Source organism: Schistocerca americana, chromosome 2, assembly GCF_021461395.2.
Source record: "Schistocerca americana isolate TAMUIC-IGC-003095 chromosome 2, iqSchAmer2.1, whole genome shotgun sequence".
In the NCBI taxonomy this organism is placed as follows: domain Eukaryota; kingdom Metazoa; phylum Arthropoda; class Insecta; order Orthoptera; family Acrididae; genus Schistocerca; species Schistocerca americana.
Genome location: NC_060120.1, coordinates 177270359 through 177292837, shown reverse-complemented (window position 1 = coordinate 177292837; position 22479 = coordinate 177270359). Strand labels below are relative to the sequence as shown.

At 43.3% G+C, this 22479-nt stretch overlaps 1 protein-coding gene across 1 annotated transcript in view; it reads right to left on the bottom strand.

Annotated features, from left to right (window-relative positions):
- Window positions 1–20174, bottom strand: part of LOC124595080 (EF-hand domain-containing protein D2 homolog) — a 290914-nt gene extending 270740 nt beyond the window's left edge. Inside the window, exon 1 of the mRNA XM_047133662.1 lies at window positions 19915–20174. Coding sequence (XP_046989618.1) covers window positions 19915–20087 — 173 coding nt within the window. The 5' untranslated portion in view covers window positions 20088–20174. The remainder of the gene's footprint in view (window positions 1–19914) is intronic.
- Window positions 20175–22479: the final 2305 nt, after the last annotated feature.

Sequence of the window (22479 nt, the reverse complement as noted above, 5' to 3'; positions counted from 1 at the left end):
ACTTTAAGGCTACCTGCAAGGTGGTGAAAAATAGCTCGAGCAAGCAGATAGCTGGATTGGTTGTGACGCAAACGTCGCACTTGGATGCTAACAAGGACTTCAGACCTGCGTCTACTGGGAGTCTCTATTGCCTCCACACTTCGACAAAACCTACAGTTGCGAGCGGTTCTAAGCGCTACAGTCTGGAACAGCGCGACCGCTACGGTCGCAGGTTCGAATCCTGCCTCGGGCATGGATGTGTGTGATGTCCTTAGGTTAGTTAGGTTTAAGTAGTTCTAAGTTCTAGGGGATAGATGACCTCAGATGTTGTGCTCAGAGCCGAAGCCTACAGTTGAGCGATACGCTTTCGTTCCTTTTAATTCACCGTTCCGGCGGCATCTAATAAATGAAGTGCTACACACAGTGATACGAATACAATGAATTGACATTACCAAGCCTGTTCAAAAAAAAGTCCGGAACATTAGTAACTTCGTGCCAATGATATGTTGGAGCGAAATGCGGTTGGCATCCCTGCACAGGCTTCTGTTTAATGTGTAACTGCCGGAAGTTTCATTATTGTATGTCTGTTATTGTGTGTGTCGCAGTGTTTGCAAATTTTGAGATGACAGAGGAGCAACGCGGCGGCATTAAAGTTTGCGTAAAACTCAAAAAAAACCTTTACAGAGACGCACCAAATGATGCAGGCAGCCTACGGTGATGAGTGCTTTAGCCGTACTCGGTGTTACGAATGGTTCACACGGTTTAAAAAGTGGCCGGATGGAAGTTAAACCTTCGACGTCTACCGACGACGCTCTCGTCGGGAACGTCAACTGAACTGTGAGTGCCAATCTGACTTTCCGAGAGATTGCAGAAGAATGTAACATTTCAGCTGGATCATGTTATGGAATCCTAACAAAGCATCTTGGAATTCATCGTGTTGCCTTGCAGTCTGAAGAGCTTTCGGATCGCGTAAATGAGAACGAGATGTTCCTCAAGGGAATCATAACTGGTGATGAGACGTGGGTCTGCGGTTATGCTGTTGGGACCAAGATTAAATCCTCACAATGGGTCGGGAAAAGTTCTCCAAGACCAAAAACAGCTCGCCAGGTCAGGTCAAACGTCAAAGCCATGCTGATAATCTTCTTTGACTTTGAAGAATTGGTTCATCCTGAATTCGTGCCGCAGGGACAGACCTAATCGATGATACTATCGGGACGCGTTGTGGCGCCTGCGAGAAAATGTGAGACGGAAACGGCCTGAAATGTGGCGAGACAATTCATGGCTCTTGCATCATGATAATGCACCCCACGTTCATCCTGTTCGTGCGTGACTATTGCACAAAAATGGAATTCACTGCGCTGTCTCATCCTCCGTACTCTCCAGACCTGGCCCCTGTGAACTTTTTTTTATTTCCGAAGTTGAAAACCCCATTGAAAGAGCGAAGATTTACAACGACAGACGAGATAAAAGAAAATTCGCAGACGGCGCTTCGCGCGATGTAGCAAGAGGCGTACCAAGACTGCTTCCACAAGTGTTGGGAGTGGATTATTAATTGTGGAGGAGAGTATTTCGGAGACCATACACGGTAAAAGGTAAGAGTAGAAAAATTTTATGGACGAAGTACCGGAAATTTTTTTTAACAGAGTGTACCGTTTATGGTCAGAAATCGATGTTCAAAATGGTTCACATGGCTCTGAGCACTATGGGACTTAACGTCTGAGGTCATCAGTCCCCTAGAACTTAGAACTACGCTAACTAACTTAAGGAGGCCATCACACATCCATGCCCGAGACAGAATTCGAACCTGCGACCGTAGCGGTCGCGCGGTTCCAGACTGAAGCGCCTAGAACCGCTCGGCCACTCTGGCCGGCAGAAATCGATGTTGTTGACTGCGCAATAAACCAGCTTGTCTCACTGCTGTGAACAGCAACGGTGTCGATAGCCTGATGTATATATCAAACGCTCTTAGTCTCTAACACATACCAGGTCGGGTAAATGCCTCTCCAGGCGTCTCACTAACCCAGTGGTCGTCGAACTTTTTTTTTCTCATGGGCCGATACTGACATCGTGGGGGCGACATCTCGGGCCGCTTACGTACCGGTCTTGTTATTAAATTAGTAGGTTACGAGCTCCCAACAGACTAGTTATACGAGGGTAATCCCAAAAGTAAGGTCTCCTATTTTTTTTTGTAAGTACAGAACTCTGTGTGGCAGTTGTTCACACTGTTATGAAGAGTGCCTCACGCGTTGTGCGTAAACATGCACACACCGTGCTGAGGCGCTCAGTCTTGGCTTGGCAGCCGTTGAGAATGGAGCTCCCGTTGGATGTTACCGCCAAGTGCGAATTGCACGCAGTTATTCGTTTTTTGAACGCAAAGGGCACTGCGCCGATTGAAATCCATCGCCAACTGACGGAAGTGTATGGTGAGTCGTGCATGGATGTCAAAAATGTTCGTAAGTGGTGTAGAGAGTTTGTAGCTGGTCGGACCGAAATTCACGGCGAACAAGGGAGCCGGTGACCGTCAATTTCTGAGGAGACCGTGTTCAAGGTTGAGCAAAGCATGCGTGAAGATCGGCGGATCATCTTGGATGATCTCTGCACGTTGGTTCCTGAGGTTTCCCGAAGCACCGCTCAGAGAATTTTAACGGAAAAGAAGAGGTTTATAACTTCCTGAACAACATGGCGGCGGCGAGCTGGTATGAAAGGGGCATACAAAAACTGACACTGTCTACAAAAATGCATCGACAGAAATGGTGATTATGTCGAAAAATAGCCAAATGTTCAAGCTGTAAACTGATGTAAACCATTGCAGAAATAAACAGGTCTATGTACTCATAATAAAATAGGAGACCGAGCGAGGTGGCGCAGTGGTTAGCACACTGGACTCGCATTCGGGAGGACGACGGTTCAATCCCGTCTCCGGCCATCCTGATTTAGGTTTTCCGTGATTTCCCTAAATCACTTCAGGCAAATGCCGGGATGGTTCCTTTGAAAGGGCACGGCCGATTTCCTTCCCCATCCTTCCCTCACCCGAGCTTGCGCTCCGTCTCTAATGACCTCGTTGTCGACGGGACGTTAAACACTAATTTCCTCCTCCTCCTTACTTTTGGGATTACCCTCGTAGTAAGAGTGCGATCACTTCCTGCCGACTGATCTGTTTCACACTGCTGCCAATCTCAACCACCCCAACGTTGCCACACTAATTGCCTGACGAAGTGTTGTGTTATTGTGTGAGCGGATAATTACTTGATTAATAACGCTAACTGTATCTTCACTTAAATCCATTATGCAATATGAATCATAAATGCTTACTAAATGTTTTTAATATTTTTCTTCTACCCATTGCATTGTATCACAGCAAGCTCAATTTAATTTCATATCCCTTGATACAAATACATGCCGGATTTGAAGAGCCTTATCTGTACAAAGCGCATTCGCGAGTCCATGTTACTTCGGCTTGTAATTTATAACACCGACTGGCCGGTAAGAGATATACACGTCCATGAGCTATCAGTACAGGAAGATAGACAATAAAACATTACCCTCTCTCACATCTGGTGTTTACCCCTCTGTCTCAAGCGGCTAACTTTACTTAGCTCTCGGCCGAATTCACCCACGTCAGTTACAATTACGCACATCTTGCTGTCGCTGTAAACAATTTTGTTTGTTACTGAGCAGGAAAACTACTCTTAAGAAACCCTTAACGTTAGTTGAAGATTTTGCATTCGGCTGTTAGTTGCTAGATGCATGTTATAATTAAATACGGCAGAGAACCGCGGGCCGCATGAATACTGGATTCGAGCCACATACAGCCTGTGGACCGCAGTACGGCAACAACGGCTATAACCTTCACCGACGGCGTTTAATTTCACTGTGCCTTAATGTCTTCTTTTGAGTGGTTTCTTTTGGACGAACTTCTAAATGTAAGTCATGGCCACTACATATGAATATAAGCTGCTGTACATTGCCCGCCGGAGGTACATTAGCAACTTTCTCCTATTCCATTACCCACCTCTACAGCCGAGGATATTAACGCACACCTGTGCGGTAGCTTTTGAATCGTGGTAGTAGAAAATTATTGCTACCAGTATTTGGCAGGCAAGGGGAGGCGATGTGGTAGCGTAGAGTTCTTCATCACCAGACTTTGCGCCAAGTCTTGTATTGTGTTCGCAGTGACATACTAAGTCACAGCATGGGGAACTGTTGATGACGTTAAATCCGACGGTCCCATCGGCCACTTCAAGACGAATGTATCCGTTTTACCTTCTCATTTCTCTTCGTCGTCATAGAAGGGGAAAATGGCACCACACTGTACCCACACTAACGCTTAACAGAAATTATATATTGTGCATGGAGATGAAGTATTATTTACAACCCAACGAAACCTTACGTCAATGCCTGCAGGATGCGTTTAGTCTGAAGAAGATAGCTGGTTCTCGAAACCGGTAACAGCACTGTGAAATGTTCATTTGATTGTGTCTTAAAAATATATAAAAAATAAAAGATCCATTTAAACCAACATGTCTGGCAATGGAAGCCATAAGAATTCCAACGCTACTCATCTCACAAGGGGATGCCGCCAATTGTGAAATTCAGATTCGATCCATACTGCGCATAATAAAAGCTCATGGCCAGAGGTGTAACGTGGCAAAGCACCAAGATGCACTTCTCAGCCGTTGTCGAGAAAATCGACAGTTAAAAGAAACCGTTGCGGTGAAATACTCTCTACGATTAATAATTTTCTACAGCGTCGTGGCGCAGCGGTAAGCGCTCGGGTTCGTAATCCGAAGGTCGCCGCATCGGATCTTGCGCCATGGAACTTTTTCTTTTTAGTATTTATTTTTTGTAATTCAAATGTATATATAAATACACACACACACACACACACATTATATATATATATATATATATATATATATATATATATTCCCGGCAAGCAGTTGCAACAATTATGCATATAATAAGTTGTTGAAAGTCGTTTGTCGTGGAAAAACTGGCGACTTCGAACATCATTATGTTTTCCGCAAACGAAGTTGTATTTCGCAAATGTTATTAATCGTCTTCATAATGTTTACCACGTATAGTTAACGGAAGACGTAGAAACGATATTCCGAGGAGGAGATTAGTGTTTAACGTCCCGTCGACAACGAGGTCATTAGAGACGGAGCGCAAGCTCGGGTGAGGGAAGGACGGGGAAGGAAATCGGCCGTGCCCTTTGAAAGGAACCATCCCGGCATTTGCCTGAAGTGATTTAGGGAAATCACGGAAAACCTAAATCAGGATGGACGGAGACGGGATTGAACCGTCGTCCTCCCGAATGCGAGTCCAGTGTGCTAACCACTGCGCCACCTCGCTCGGTACGATATTCCGAAACGAATACGTATAGTGTAAGTGAAACGTTCGAATAAGAATAGAATTTTTAATCGAGTGAAACCGTGACATCAACTCCAGAGACGATCGTATAAAAATCCAATCCATCGTCCACCACCAATTGTCTTCTCCTATTTTTGCCGATATTATACGATACGCGTGGTATCCATCAAACCAGGCGAACGATAGAACAATTTTTCAGAATGTCAATCAGATGTGTTTCCCAACAGATAATTTAAAAACAATTGTTCTTGTAAAAACGCATCGCTTATCAGATGTGCTCGATGTCGTGCTGTTTTCTACTTTCCATGTTTCTATGATAACTATCACTCTGGTTCGTGCCATACTCCAGCTAGCGTGGGATTCGATCCGGCGACCTTCGGATTACAAACCCGAGCGCTTACCGCTGCGCCACGACGCTCTAAGAAGTTATCAATCGTAGAGATAATTTCACCGCAACGGTTTCTTTTAACTGTCGATTTTCTCGACAACGGCTGAGAAGTGCATCTTGGTGCTTTGCCACATTACACCTCTGGCCATGTGTTTTTATTATGCGCAGTATGAATCGAATCTGAATTTCACAATTGGCGGCCTCCCCTTGTCAGTTGAGAAATAATTCAGTAGCTGATACCTGGTGTCACAAGTGGAGCGAGGTATGATTAGCAGTCGGTATTAAGAGTACGTATTTCACGAGAAATTGCCTCAAATAATTTGGAAACTGATTGGCTGCTGTGATAAAAGAAGGGATTACCCTCGCTCTAGGGCGCCAAAACTCCCGTTTTCATTAACTAATTATTAACGAAGTACAATTCAGTTTTCGCTTATAATCTTAACGCGAAACCTCTCAACAACAAACTATCCCCCACATCAAAAACATTTTACTATCAATTTTGAAAACTATTTTAATAACGCGACTCGAGGCCGTGCTGAAAAATGTCTTCGATTTTTTTACGTGAAAGCTCAAAGTTATTTTAAAATAAAGAACTTTGTTAACATTATCTTTATTCTTAATGTCTACATATTTATTTCTCAACACAGTAAGCCCGGAGACTAACATGTTTCTTCCAACGAGAGATCAGTTTGTTGATACCGTCACTTTAGAGTGTCTGCCATTGTTGACAGAGCCACTACCTCTTCTCTGCTTGGGCCGCTTCATTACATGAAAGTGTAGCCCTCGAAGGTGTTCTTTAAGGTTTAGAAATAGATGAAAATCGAGGGGGCCAAGCCGGGACTGTCTGGAGGGTGATTGATGACAGTGAGCCCAAGGCGTCGGATTGTCGCACATGTCGCGGAGCTCGTGTGTGGTCCGGGGTTATGCTGAAGGAGACTGCGTTCCATGTGTGGACGAACTCTTCGACTTCAAAAATCGATTACTGCACGCTGGTTCTAACGCACCGACATAGTTGCGTTACACACCGCCATTTTACACGCTACAACGTAGAGACCTCCAGTGGCAGAGGGCTGTGGATAGGCAGACATGAAGAGTAAAGATGCAGAATGTCAAAGTGTTTTATTTAAAAATCATTAAGATTTATATATAAAATTCTCGTACAAGTGAAACACTTCGTGCAACCCACTTCCGGTCTGAAGTTACGCGCCTGAAATTTCAGTTATCAGCAGAAGGGCCGAACAGTACATAGGAATGGATTTAAATGCGCATAGAAAATCGTGGCTCTGTGAGCAAAGCAAAAGTAATTGAGTTTAGGATGTGTAATTTGATGTACAACAATTTCTGGGATGTTTACCAGTGGACAAGGATTATTTGTGAATATGGATAAGTTACTGTGCGTGAGAGTTTTGTAGAGATACGTTTGTTACAATACAATATCTGCAATAAGTTTTCGGCTTTACATGAAGTGAAATTACACGACGATCACGTCCCAAAAAACCGACAGATTTTCATTTTAGTAGCAGTGAGACTTAGGGGGTACATAATGAGTTCCATTACAGCGTCACAGCAATAGAAGCTAACTCACGATCTGTTAGTGCTTCCTCTATACTAGGTCGAGCTCGCTATTCGAAGCCGCCACGTTCGTGGACAGTTTCGGAATTTCCGTGTTTTGCTTTGATGCGACAACACACGTCTTGCTACTCCAGAACAAATGGAGGCACTTAGTACCATTTGTGGTAACACCGAAATGATCCACACGCGCACTCGCTCTGATGATTCACTTACGCCATACTCAGTCGCGAGAGTGTATTTTAAGATAACGTTTCAGCGAAGAAACGCCGTAAGATAACAATGTCATAGACCGCGTGGAAGGGGATTATTGTGGGCAGAGGAAGGAAACAACGAAGTTGGAGTACACGAATCCTTGGGATCTTCCAGTCGGCAATACGATACAGATCTCTTGTACTTAACTCGCACATGGAGCGAGGGGGGAAAAAAGTATGTGCCTCTGTATGCGCTCGGATCTTCCTTATCTTATCCTCAAGCCCCCTACGCCATACGTACGATGGGTGCGGCAGATATGTCGCACAGGTTTCCTGTTCTCTACATTTTCTCAACAGGGTTTCGTGAGAATAATTTCTTTTTTCTACCAGAGATTCCCATTTAAGTACAGGCGATTCCCTTCACAGATGCAAAGCGTTATCCATAGAACCCTAACACAACAAATCTAAGCTTTGTTTTCGCCTTTCTCACAACATATTACGTGTTCGCCATTATTTCCTAACGCTACCATTCCTCGAAGAACGCGTTAAGGTTCGAGCTTAAAACACGCTCTAATCACGATCCGGTATGCATGTTTATTGTGTGCGAGTTTCACTAAAGCGTACAGTCCACTGCAGAAGGAAAGACGCTCGTCGTACATTTTATTGCGACCGCGTAGGAATATCGAGAACATTGCAGTAACTACAAAAGGTACACAAACACACACCACTATCTGCCGCGCTCTATTTGCGATTGTAATAAGCGGCATACATCGGCCTTTTCTCGACAGTGACTGGCTGAATACTAACAGAGGCCACAATGACAGTAGCGAGTTTAATGGTTACGTCGTGAGAACGAGCAGGCCTTGGTGGAACAAGGCAAGACTGCATTCCCAGCAGAGAGTAAAGCGGAAAAGCGCTGCTATTACGTTCTCAGATCCCACGTAGGATACTCGGGCGAGCATTTTTTGTTCCTACCACCACAGGTGTACTGCGCATTCGAAGTGCAAAGAGACCTGATTTGCGGAGCATTATTCGAGCTCTGAGTTAAGATTCGTCCAATGTTGTATACTCGACGCCGCAGTCTCTGAATGTACCTTGCCAGCAGCTAGTAGTATGTCGACACACCCTCAACAAAACAAGATTTCGTTTTCTGCATAATCTTTATAAACCAACTTGCGCAGATTTTTCATAGTGCAACGCAAAATTGTCTCCACAGCAGAATTCACTGCAAATAGCAATGCAGAAAATAAGTTCGGCATAACCTGACGTCACACAAGTTGTTATTTCTGCGATAAGTAAAAAGGTACAAAACGTTCTCGGTATTAATGCCACGCCAAATTAAAAATTTCTGCGATCTCTTCCATACCACTCTTTCTTTTCATCTTATATACGGTTCCACACTTAATTGGCCTTTAACCAGCTTACCACAGACGAAAGTCCCTCACCTAATGTTGTCACAATGACATTCAAGAGGGAATTACCACCCCCCCCCCCCCCCCCCCACACACACACACACACACACACACACACACACACACACACACACACACACACACAGAGAGAGAGAGAGAGAGAGAGAGAGAGAGAGAGAGAGAGAGAGAGAGAGAGAGAATTTTAAATGAAACTGCGTAAGTTGTTTTGTACGTAGATGGCTCGATCTGCAACAGTTAGAGGAAAGACACACTAACTGGAGGGGAAACGTAAGAAGATTAGGATTTAAAGTCGCGTCGATCTCGAGGCCATTAGAGACAAGGTATAATCTGAGAAAGGGGAATGAAATCGGCCATGTCCTGTCAAAGGAATCACCCCATTATCAGTGTTTAGCGATTTTGGAAAATCAAGGAAAATCTAAACCTGAATTGTCGGGCGGGGATTCGAAGCGATGTCCTTTTGAAAGCGAGTCCAGTGACTTAGCATTGCGCCACCTTGCTCCATTTAGCAGACTCTGTAGTTACATGAAGGAGAATGAGGTCATATATATATATGCTCCTGTCTCTCGCAAAGGTTTCCCGCAATGTACATGTTAGGATGAGCCGATTCAAACAAGAAGTCATGACGAGAGTTGAAAAATCTCACATGCATTTGTCGTTATATAAAGCGCAGTCTTCTTCCTGAAGCGCAACTGAAGTAATTGGCGTCGGAAGATTGGTGGACCCTTCCTCGATTTTGTGTAGCTGTGACCGCCCCAGCTTAGCATCAGTTTCGCCGTATCGTACTTCAGGAACTGATGGGTAATGGTATCCCTCTGTATATCCGAATTTCCTTAATTTTTGCTGTTGTGATCTTTGTGCGACACATACAGAAATCGGCCAAAGTATGGAAATACCGCGAGAAATGCATGTTTAAGGGGGGTTGGAACACCCTATCCCGACATTGTTAAATTTAATTACTTTTCTTCCCTGTAGCCATTGACATGAAACTTTTACAGTACATTAAACTGTATGTTCGGAGTCTACTACTATGCTCTGCATAGTAACTAACAGTTCTTGATAAAACTTTACGTAGTTTTCGTGTTAGATTTCTTAGTGTTTTCTTGATCGTTTAGAACAGAAAGCGCCCTAAAACCGCCTTTTGTTTGTTTCGCGGCCGTTAGCCACTAGTCACTTGAATCAGCAGTTGTCTTGTGACAGCCAGAGCGAGAGCACCAGCAGCAGCGAGTACTGTTTGTATAAAGCGTTTTGTACTTATTTGCTGCGCTTAGCTTTTAAATAGTTTTTCTGGGAAAACCTAGCGTAGTTTTCGCGTCTCGTATTTCAGTGAGTGTTTCTTGATTATCAGAGCAGCTCATCAGAAGATTATCTTGGGAATTTGTCACCGTATAGAGTAGGGTAAACAGTCATGTGTAGGGACTGTGGTTGTTGTGAGCGGACGCAAGGAGAATTGGCCACTCTTCGGGGGCAGGTGGAGGCTTTGTCTGTTAGGCTCATCGAGCTCGAGGCGCAGGCGTCGGCTCGTAGTGGCGTTGGGGCAACTGTGGTGAGACCTATGCCTACTTCGGTGGCCTTGGAATCACATGGAACCCCTGATGTCGCTGCGTCTTCCGGCAGTGAGCATCTTACCGGGCAGCCATCACTCCAGGGTGAATGGCGGACAGTGGTGGGCTCGCGCGTGCCTGGCCGAAAGGCGAAGGTGGGATCCGGCCGCGTGGCAGCTGCCTTACCCCTTTCCAACAGGTACGGGGTGCTTCCTAGTGGTGATGACATCGTTTCCGAGCCACCACAGGATGCCTCGCCTGTTAGGCCAGTGGCCGTTTCTCCGGCAAGGTCCCGACAGTCACAGAGGGCGGGCCTATTAGTTATAGGGAGCTCCAACGTTAGGCGGGTTATGGAGCCCCTCAGGAAAATAGCGGGTAGGTCGGGGAAGAATGCCAGTGTGCACTCGGTGTGCTTGCCGGGGGGTCTCGTCCGTAATGTGGAGGAGGCCCTTCCGGCAGCTATTGAACGCACTGGGTGTGACCGGCTGCAGATAGTAGCACATGTCGGAACGAATGACGCCTGCCGCTTGGGTTCTGAGGCCATCCTTGGTTCCTTCCGGCGGCTGGCTGATTTGGTGAAGACAACCAGCATCGCACGCGGAGTGCAAGCTGAGCTTAATATCTGCAGCATAGTGCCCAGAGTCGATCGCGGTCCTCTGGTTTGGAGCCGTGTGGAGGGTCTAAACCAGACGCTCAGACGACTCTGCGACTATAATGGTTGCAAATTCATCGACCTCCGTTATTGGGTGGAGAACTGTAGGGCCCCCCTAGACAGGTCAGGCGTGCACTACACACCGGAAGCAGCTACTAGGGTAGCAGAGTACGTGTGGCGTGCACACGGGGGTTTTTTAGGTTAGAGGGACCCCCCTTGGGCGAAACGATAAAATACCTGACGGCTTACCAGAGAGGACATTATCATCGTTGATAAAGAACGTCCGTCCTCAGAGACCAAAAACAGGAAAAGTTAACGTAATATTGGTAAACTGCAGGAGTATCCAGGGCAAGGTTCCTGAATTAGTATCTCTTATTGAAGGAAATAGTGCGCATATAGTATTAGGAACGGAAAGTTGGTTAAAACCGGAAGTGAACAGTAACGAAATCCTAGACACAGAATGGAATATATACCGCAAGGATAGGATAAACGCCAATGGTGGAGGAGTATTTATAGCAGTAAAGAATTCAATAATATCCAGTGAAGTTATTAGCGAATGCGAATGTGAAACAATCTGGGTTAAGTGAAGTATCAAAGGTGGGTCAGATATGATAGTCGGATGCTTCTATAGACCACCTGCATCAGCAACCGTAGTAGTTGAGCGCCTCAGAGAGAACCTGCAGAACGTCGTGAAGAAGTTTCGTGATCATACTATTGTAATAGGGGGAGACTTCAATCTACCAGGTATAGAATGGGATAGTCACACAATCAGAACTGGAGCCAGGGACAGAGACTCTTGTGACATTATCCTGACTGCCTTGTCCGAGAATTACTTCGAGCAGATAGTTAGAGAACCAACTCGTGAAGCTAACGTTTTAGACCTCATAGCAACAAATAGACCGGAACTTTTCGACTCCGTGAATGTAGAAGAGGGTATCAGTGATCATAAGTCAGTGGTTGCATCAATGACTACAAGTGTAATAAGAAATGCCAAGAAAGGAAGGAAAATATATTTGCTTAACAAGAGTGATAGGGCACAAATCGCAGAATATCTGAGTGACCACCATCAAACGTTCATTTCTGAGGAAGAGGATGTGGAACAAAAATGGAAAAAATTCAGAAACATCGTCCAGTACGCCTTAGATAAGTTCGTACCGACTAAGGTCCAAAGCGAGGGGAAAGATCCACCGTGGTATAACAATCATGTACGAAAGGTACTACGGAAACAAAGAAAGCTTCATCATAGGTTTAAGAGTAGTCGAATCATAGCTGATAAGGAAAAGCTGAACGAAGCGAAAAAGAGCGTAAAGAGAGCAATGAGAGAAGCATTCAACGAATTCGAACATAAAACATTGGCAAACAATCTAAACAAGAACCCTAAAAAGTTTTGGTCATATGTAAAATCGGTAAGCGGATCTAAATCCCCTATTCAGTCACTCGTTGACCACGATGGCACCGAAACAGAGGACGACCGAAGAAAGGCAGAAATACTGAATTCAGTGTTCCGAAACTGTTTCACTGCGGAAAATCGTAACACGGTCCCTGACTTCAGCCGTCGCACGGACGCCAAAATGGAAAATATTGAAATAAACGATATCGGAATTGAAAAACAACTGCTATCACTTAGTAGCGGAAAAGCATCCGGACCAGACGAGATACCCTTAAGATTCTACAGTGATTATGCTAAAGAACTTGCCCCCTTTCTATCAGCAATTTATCGTAGATCGCTGGAAGAACGTAAAGTACCTAGCGACTGGAAGAAAGCGCAGGTCGTTCCCATTTTCAAGAAGGGTCATAAATCAGATGCGAATAATTATAGGCCTATTTCGCTTACGTCAATCTGTTGTAGAATAATGGAACATGTTTTGTGTTCTCGTATTATGACGTTCTTAGATAATACAAATCTCCTTCATCATAACCAACATGGATTCCGCAAACAGAGATCATGTGAAACTCAGCTCGCCCTATTTGCCCAAGAAATTCACAGTGCCGTAGACACTGGCGAGCAGATTGATGCCGTATTCCTGGACTTCAGGAAGGCATTTGATACGGTTCCGCACTTACGTTAAGTGAAAAAAATACGAGCTTACGGAATATCGGACCGGGTTTGTGATTGGATTCAGGATTTCCTAGAAGAAAGAACACAACATGTCATTCTTAACGGTTCAAAATCTGCAGATGTAGAGGTAATTTCGGGAGTACCGCAGGGAAGCGTGATAGGACCTTTATTGTTTACAATATACATAAATGACTTAGTTGACAACATCGGTAGCTCCGTGAGGCTATTTGCAGATGACACGGTTGTCTACAAGAAAGTAGCAACATCAGAAGACTCGTACGTACTCCAGGAGGACCTGCAGAGGATTAATGCATGGTGCGACAGCTGGCAGCTTTCCCTAAACGTAGATAAATGTAATATAATGCGCATACATAGGGGCAGAAATCCATTCCAGTACGATTATGCCATAGGTGGTAAATCATTGGAAGCGGTAACGACCGTAAAATACTTAGGAGTTACTATCCGGAGCGATCTGAAGTGGAATGATCACATAAAACAAATAGTGGGAAAAGCAGGCGCCAGGTTGAGATTCATAGGAAGAATTCTAAGAAAATGTGACTCATCGACGAAAGAAGTAGCTTACAAAACGCTTGTTCGTCCGATTCTTGAGTATTGCTCATCAGTATGGGACCCTTACCAGGTTGGATTAATAGAAGAGATAGACATGATCCAGCGAAAAGCAGCGCGATTCGTCATGGGGACATTTAGTCAGCGCGAGAGCGTTACGGAGATGCTGAACAAGCTCCAGTGGCGGACACTTCAAGAAAGGCGTTACGCAATACGGAGAGGTTTATTATCGAAATTACGAGAGAGCACATTCCGGGAAGAGATGGGCAACATATTACTACCGCCCACATATATCTCGCGTAATGATCACAACGAAAAGATCCGAGAAATTAGAGCAAATACGGAGACTTACAAGCAGTCGTTCTTCCCACGCACAATTCGTGAATGGAACAGGGAAGGGGGGATCAGATAGTGGTACAATAAGTACCCTCCGCCACACACCGTAAGGTGGCTCGCGGAGTATAGATGTAGATGTAGATGTACTGAACTACAATAATTGAATTTCAGCCACTGCTTTCGGAGATACCATTTTTTAATTACACGGTTAAAATTATGTACTTTTTTGTACGTTATCCTAAATAATTTAATTATACATAACATTATGTTCTTCTTTTAGTTCAGTAGACTCAGGATATGTATGTTCTTACTCTATGAAAATTTGATTTTGGGAAAAATGCAACAGAAAATGTAAATTTTCAAGAACGGCTTCTAAAGTTTGAAAAGACTAACTTAATATATGCTTATTTTTTATTTTTAGTCACTCAGAAGCACCCTGCACCATACTGTATATCATCCTCTTGACCTTTTTCAAAGTTTTTTCTTCTTTTCTTCTTCCTGAAATCCTCAGTGGCCAACTGTGCTGCAAACTCTGCTTTATCAATGCGAACCTTGTCCATCCGTTCAAGTTCTCTGATGCAGTTTGCTCCAGCATTAATTCCCATATGCTGTAGCACTTTCACCCTACCAGTGTTGCCATCATTAAAAGCAATAACAGCATCACTGATCCGCCACTTTATTCATTCCAACAAAAACATTTTTTGGTAAGCTAGTTCATATAAGATTATTGAACGACTGATTCCTCATTGGGATTTTGAGTCTGACATCTTCAGTAATACAGGATTTGCCAGGTCTCTGAACAGGTTTTATGATATCCATGACTGCTGCTGGGATGGAATGCTGATGGATGATGATGGATGATGATGATTATAATGATGATGATTATAATAATAATGATGATGATGATGATGATGATGATGATTATAATAATGATGATGATGATGATGATTATAATAATGATGATGATGATGATTATAATAATGATGATTATAATAATGATGATGATTATAATAATGATGATGATTATAATAATGATGATGATTATTATGATGATGATGATTATTATGATGATGATGATTATTATTATGATGATGATGATTATTATGATGATGATGATTATTATGATGATGATGATTATTATGATGATGATGATTATTATGATGATGATGATTATTATGATGATGATGATTATTATGATGATGATGATTATTATGATGATGATGATTATTATGATGATGATTATTATGATGATGATTATTATGATGATGATTATTATGATGATGATTATTATGATGATGATTATTATGATGATGATTATTATGATGATGATTATTATGATGATGATTATTATGATGATGATTATTATGATGATGATTATTATGATGATGATTATTATGATGATGATTATTATGATGATGATTATTATGATGATGATTATTATGATGATGATTATTATGATGATGATTATTATGATGATGATTATTATGATGATGATTATTATGATGATGATTATTATGATGATGATTATTATGATGATGATTATTATGATGATGATTATTATGATGATGATTATTATGATGATGATTATTATGATTATTATTATGATGATTATTATTATGATGATGATGATGATTATGGTTTGTGGGGCGCTCAACTGCGCGGTTATCAGTGCCCGTACAAATTTCGAACCTGAGCAGCCCAATCTCGCCACTTTCATGAAGATGAAATGAGGACAACACAAACACCCAGTCATCTCGAGGCAGGTGAAAATCCCTGACCCCGCCGGGAATCGAACCCGGGACCCCGTGCTCGGAAAGCGAGAATGCGACCGTGAGACTACGAGCTGCGGAAATGTACTGTGAGCACTGGTCATCGCGGTAATTGCGCCATGAACCAGGTCCAGGAGGGTAAAGGTGGTGTATTAGTTTTTCATCAGTTGACAGTCTGTGGAAGAAGGTAGCCCATAGTGCAACAAATCCTCAGTATTATTTCTAATGGCCATCCCATAATACTGCAGTAGTTCAATCATTTTGAATGTCAGCCTGCCTCTTATGGTTTTATCATCGGAAAGTTTCTTGTCTCTCAAACTTTGTTTCAACTTCCTCAACCTGGTGTCCATCCTCTTCTGAACGTGACCTTTGTAACACAGCAATCCACAGCCTTCTATATAAAAAAAATTACCGATTTTATTGGATCTTTAAGTAATGCACATACAAATTTTAACATTTTCAACAGGTGTAGATTAATTTTTAAAAAATAAAATACTTCCCAATTGAGTTTATAAGTGATATATATGTATATAATTTTATTCGGAAAATTGCAAATTTTATAATGAGATAAAAATCCGAAAATGTGAAATTTTTTTTCCGTTCTAACTCTGCTTTAACATAAGTGCAGATGGTAGTCAACCCTGCAGGTTCCGCTGTTCAAATGGTTCTGAGCACTATGGGACTTAACATCTCAGGTCATCAGTCCCCTAGAACTTAGAACCACTTAAACCTAACTAACCTAAGGACGTCACACACATCCATGCCCGAGGCAGGATTCGAACCTGCGACCGTAGCGGTCGCGCGGTTCCGGACTGAAGCGCTTACAACCGCTAGGCCACCGCGGCCGGCATTCCGCTGTTGTATTTGATCACGAACGGTACCTGTGAAATGTCCTCAATATGTTACAAATGTTATAGTCAGAACAGGGTTCTGTGTAGTTGCGAGCGCATTATGTCGGAGCTAATTCGAACGTAGGCAAATCGTTGGTGCTCGTATGATTGACGCCTCCGTAACCGAGGTAGTCGAAGTGTTGGGTGTTTCAAGAGGTACCGTGTCGATGACTTATACCGCATACGGGGAAAGCGGGAAAACGCTATCCGCTATGCCAGAAAGCGGTGTTGAGTGATCGTGACGGACGCTCACTGAAGAGAATTGTGACAAAAAATAAAGAGCCGGCAGCTGCAAAAGTCATTTCAAAACTCAATGTCGTACCCACGAACTCTGTCGGCACCAAAACAGGGAGGAGTCTCCGTAAGCAGGGAACTGTAGGGAGGGCTGGAATGCTAAAACCGCGCTTCAGTGGTGCAGCATGCCCATAACACGTAAACGTGGTGTCGAAGTCGTAAAATCTGAACTACGGAGGAATGGAAGATAGTCATTTGGTCGGATAATTGTTGTTTCACAATTCCGGCCGGTTTTACATCCCAAAAGTGAAAACTGACAGGGGTTCGGTGATGATTCTGGGAGCCATATTGTGGTAACCCTGTAAGAGCGTATTCCTGCCAAGATTTATGTGACTATTTTGGCTGATCAAGTGCATCCCAGTGCACAACGTTCGTTCCCCAATGGTGATGTTGCGTTTCAAGACGACAGTGCCTCTGTTCAAACAGCTCGCATGAGCATGAATTGTTGCATCTTCCCTAGCCACAGACACCAGATCATATTATTATGCCGCCTTTGTTGTCTAATTTGGAGAGCAGGGCGCGTGATCGTTATCCTTGAAAACCATACAGGAGCTGTATTTATCCAGACCGAGATGATTGAATGCTGTTTTGGGTGCTGATGGGTTTTCCTACACTATTAGGCATGGTAATTTTTTTTTTATTATTTTGGCGTTTCCACATTTCTTTTGTCCGATCCCTGTGTACTGGAGGAAGTAATATGTTTCGCGCCTTTGTTTCGAATATGGGCTCTCGGTGTGACTAATAGCAAACACTCTGTCTCAATCTAACACTGTCTACTCCACTATGCTTGGTTTGTAGGTCGACTTTGACACTCAGTGATATGTCTAGACCAGCATGTATCAAAATTTGACATCGCAAGTAATTTTTCAATTTATTATTTCACACATAAGCTTTGATTTTCTTGCTGACAGTTTCTTGGCCCTAAGGTTTGGAACTACTGAGTAGTTAGCACTGTCCTACGTCAGCTGGTACTGAAGTATGATTGATAGCGGCTTTTGAAGCAGCTTAACATGAACTTGAAATCTCACAAAAATATTAAACAAATGCTACTGGTAGAACGTTCGTGTACTTTTTTTCTCTGATTTCGTACGATCATTAAAAGCAAACCTACCTGGTCGTGTAACGAGTCACTGCATATATAGTTAAAAAATATTAAATGAAATAATGATAATTTGCTGACTAATGTTCACTGGGTAAATGCCGTGCTTCTCTTTGAGAGTGTCCACATTTTTAAGTACAAATCACAAGGTGAATGTTGCTACACGAGAATTAAAATTCCGATGTTCTTTAATAGTAACCTATTGTAAGTCCGCGGACTAACAACGTGCAGCTTCCCAAAAACATCCATTCCAAGATTTGTAAATCCCACTAAATACCTTGGTGTAAGATACCAGAATACGAAAATAAGCGAATGTAAACACTGTCGCACTTACATTTCAGCGATAGTGCTGATAACTCTAATGACAGCGCTCACTTTTCTTAATACCGGGAATGTAATACTTTCTTATAAGATTTCCACTTACCTCCAGAGCTATTAATTTAAAATGTCACATCACTGATTATCTCATTTTATGACGAAATGTCGCTTTTGAGAGTGTGTCAAACTGTTTTCAACTGTATTTTGCTGTGGTTAAGTCAACTTTTAACCGGATAAATCAAGCACTTATCTACGGCACTAGTTGCTGAAACATTTACATTACCTTCCACATCTGTGTCAAAGTAGTTTGAATCATGGGTCATATTTGGAAGAAGACCATGAGGTTGATTAAGACTAATACTTATAACTGTCGCTTATGTTGTCGTCTTAAACCTGTCTTCGCTATTTCGTAGGTCATTGCATTGTCCATCAAATCCGACACCTGGCCCAATCTTGTCGGCGCAAACAGATTTCACTGCCATTGCATATTCCTTCCTATAGTGAAGTAACTCAAGCTACTTCACGCTATGCATTTCATACTTGGTGAGCATAGATTCAAACGATCTGACAGAAGATTCAATGAGTAAGTTAATACAGCAATTCCTCTCTCCGATGATTTTCGCTCGTCTAAATAACGATTCACATTGTTTTCGTATACATTCTCACAACATACAATCTATTCTCAACGTTAGTTAGGCATACACGCAGTATTTAAGAAATCAATACAGAATGGTGCAAATAAGGCTGTAGAGCAGCGTACTAAGCTGCTGCCAGCGCCCCCCCCCCTTCGGGGGGAATTGAAAAAAATAAAAAAAATGGTGCAAACTACCGCCTCGTGTGTCAGCATTAAGCCATCGCTTATAACAACGGTCAAATTATTCCAGATCCCTCTTGCAACATTCTTAACTCTGTAACAGTAACAGCGCAGTGAGTTTACGAACTCGTCGCTGTTTGGAAAACAGGTTAGCTAGCGAGTGCTCTCGGTCCTGTCGGCATATGCCACGCCCCCTAAACAGGAGCCAGACAGATGCCGTTGCCATGGCTACGGCCTTCTGCCAAGGACACTGTCTTCCCGCACAACACACTTAACATTGAGGGTGTCAACGCGCAAGCTTTAACTTTGTTTTCATCAGCTGACTTGTCTGTCAACTATACGCATTTAAAAGCAAGCATGCTCGCAGGAAACAGTGCTTAGAGAACTGTCTCTCATGAGCTTTAACAGTTTACAGAAATGCCGGTGAGATGTTAAGGAGGCGGTGTCTTCTGTGCTTTGGCGCTGGCAATTACATGTAAACATACGGACATGACATGTTTGTAATCTCGTTCTAAGCTCTCTTTTTCGATGAAATGTTCTTTGTCGAGATTTCCAAGCAAAGCGACAGCAAAATTTTATCCAGAGGAAAATTTACGCTTTGAATGCAGCTCGAAATGCGACAATAAGAGCTGTACTCACTTTCGGAAGGTCTGCTCGTATTCCTTGATCTGCTTCCTTGTGAATTCGTGGAACTCGGCGTAGACGCTGATCTTGGCCCGCTGCTGTGGGCTGACGGGCTTGCCTTCGTCGAGTGCCTCGTTGATGGCCTGTCTGCGGGACAGCAAGGAGCTCAGTTCTGCGTCTGCGGACATGCTGGCTGTCGTTCTCTCGCCGGGGCGCGCGCAGGAGCTACTGTTGTCTGCCGTATGGCCAGCGTCGGACTGCCCGTGGAACTCAACTGCGCCGCGCAGTTGGCGCAGCCCGTCACTAGATGGCGGGCGTGTTCTGCTACGTTCCCTCTGTTGCCGCCAGAGTGAAGCAGCACAATGGCAACTAATTCTCTCGCGTTAATAGTAACAAATGCGGCGGGGTTTTCAAGAATATCCAAGTGTACACACCTGCACAGTCTACAGATAAGTGTTAAGTACGTCCCTGGGAGCAAATATAGTAGGCAGATCGATATTAATAATAAAATAAAAACAAATAGCTTTCAGTAACAAATCTTCATTTGTATTTCAATGCCCGTTGCATTTTCGAGCTCTGGTGGCTCATCTACAGGTGATTTATCAATCTACATCATTTTGCGAATTTGCGGTACTACTGGTCGGGTTAAGAGTACGTAGGATATATTGCAAAGTGCGCATTATGACTACAATTTTTAGAAAACTAAGACAACATGAAAAAAATAGTTAGCGTAATGTTTCCAGTAGTGGCTACACGATTTTGGATCAGTCTGAGTAGTCATATTTACATACCTGTACAGACTATCTCGTCTAACAGCACATTTGTAAACACAATTCAGAATATGAAACTCCCTGGCAGATTAAAACTGTGTGCCCGACCGAGACTCGAACTCGGGACCTTTGCCTTTCGTGGGCAAGTGCTCTACCATCAGAGTTACCGAAGCACGACTCACGCCCGGTCCTCACAGCTTTACTTCTGCCAGTATCTCGTCTCCTACCTTCCTAACCTTACAGAAGCTCTCCTGCAAACCTTGCAGAACTAGCACTCCTGAAAGAAAGGATACTGCGGAGACATGACTTAGCCACAGCCTGGGGGATGTTTCCAGAATGAGATTTTCACTCTGCAGCGGAGTGTGCGCTGATATGTGCTTAGAGCCCAGGCTGTGGCTAAGCCATGTCTCCGCAGTATCCTTTCTTTCAGGAGTGCTAGTTCTGCAAGGTTCGCAGGAGAGCTTCTGTAAAAGTTTGGAAGGTAGGAGACGAGATACTGGCAGAAGTAAAGCTGTGAGGACCGGGCGTGAGTCGTGCTTCGATAGCTCAGATGGTAGAGCACTTGCCTGCGAAAGGCAAAGTTCCCGAGTTCGAGTCTCTGTCGGGCACACAGTTTTAATCTGCCAGGAAGTTTCATATCAGCGCACACTCCGCTGCAGAGTGAAAATCTCATTCTGGAAACAATTCAGAATAGTCCAAGAACATCCAAATGTAAAGATACTACATTTCTACATACACATAGGTATTATTTCTAAGATAATACAAAGATTTTCTTTAGAAAAAAATATACTTTTAAAATTGCTGCAAAAACTGGGTCTGTTAATCTCTGTTCATTTATTAAACATGTTTTCGGGGAAATTTTCTTTGTGTAACATCATTTCTAATTGTCCTCGCAGACCAAGTTTTTTACCATTATTTTCTGTAAGGAGTACAGTTAAGCTGTTGTGGATATCTTGTGTCTATCAAGATAAATTTGGTTAACTATTGAGGATTTGTCGAAGGTGATAAGTCTGAAAGCATCTTTGCGTTCTTTGTAACGTGTTTGGAAAGTTCTTCCTGTTTGATCTATGTTGAATGCAGGGCAACTGCTGCACCATAATATAACTCTATTATAGGTGTGTTTACTGTGTGCTGGTTGATAAACGTCTTGCATTACTCGGCTCACCTCACAATAAAATACAAGTACACGACAGCACGTAAGACAAACCAGTTCATACGTTTGTGATTGAAAGCGGTTTGTTTTTAATTTTGTTAAAGGAGTACGAGCATGGAAGCAAACTAACAGCAATGGATAAAATTAAATAACAAGAATTACCCGTGCGAATTACAGTTCTAAAGTTCAATGGTTGACAGAGACAGGCGCGGATCCATGGTGAGGTTCTGGGGTGGAGGGGGTAGTCCCTCCCCGCCCCCCCACCCCCTCAACCCCGGCAGTGTAGCTTCCGTCACCCCCCCCCCCCCTTCCACATTTGATATGCCACGGAGGCTTAGGATTTTAATAACAAAACAATAGGTAAAATGTTTTGATGAAATGAAAATTAAATGATCATATGGCATTTATTGGCCGGGATATCCCCTTCGGCGTTCAGCCGCCGTATTGCAAGTCTTTTGAGTTCGACGCCTAATGACGATAATTTGTTTAAATCGGTGGTTACTAAAGTCCTCATACTTTCTTGGGGGGCGGGGGGGGGGGGGGCGGGGGGGGGGTGGTGCTGGAGGGAACAGAAAAGAAATGATTTACAAAATGTACAGGGCCACTATAAATCATACATTCGTTTTCAAAACTCTATGTTTTCAAAAGTATTACATG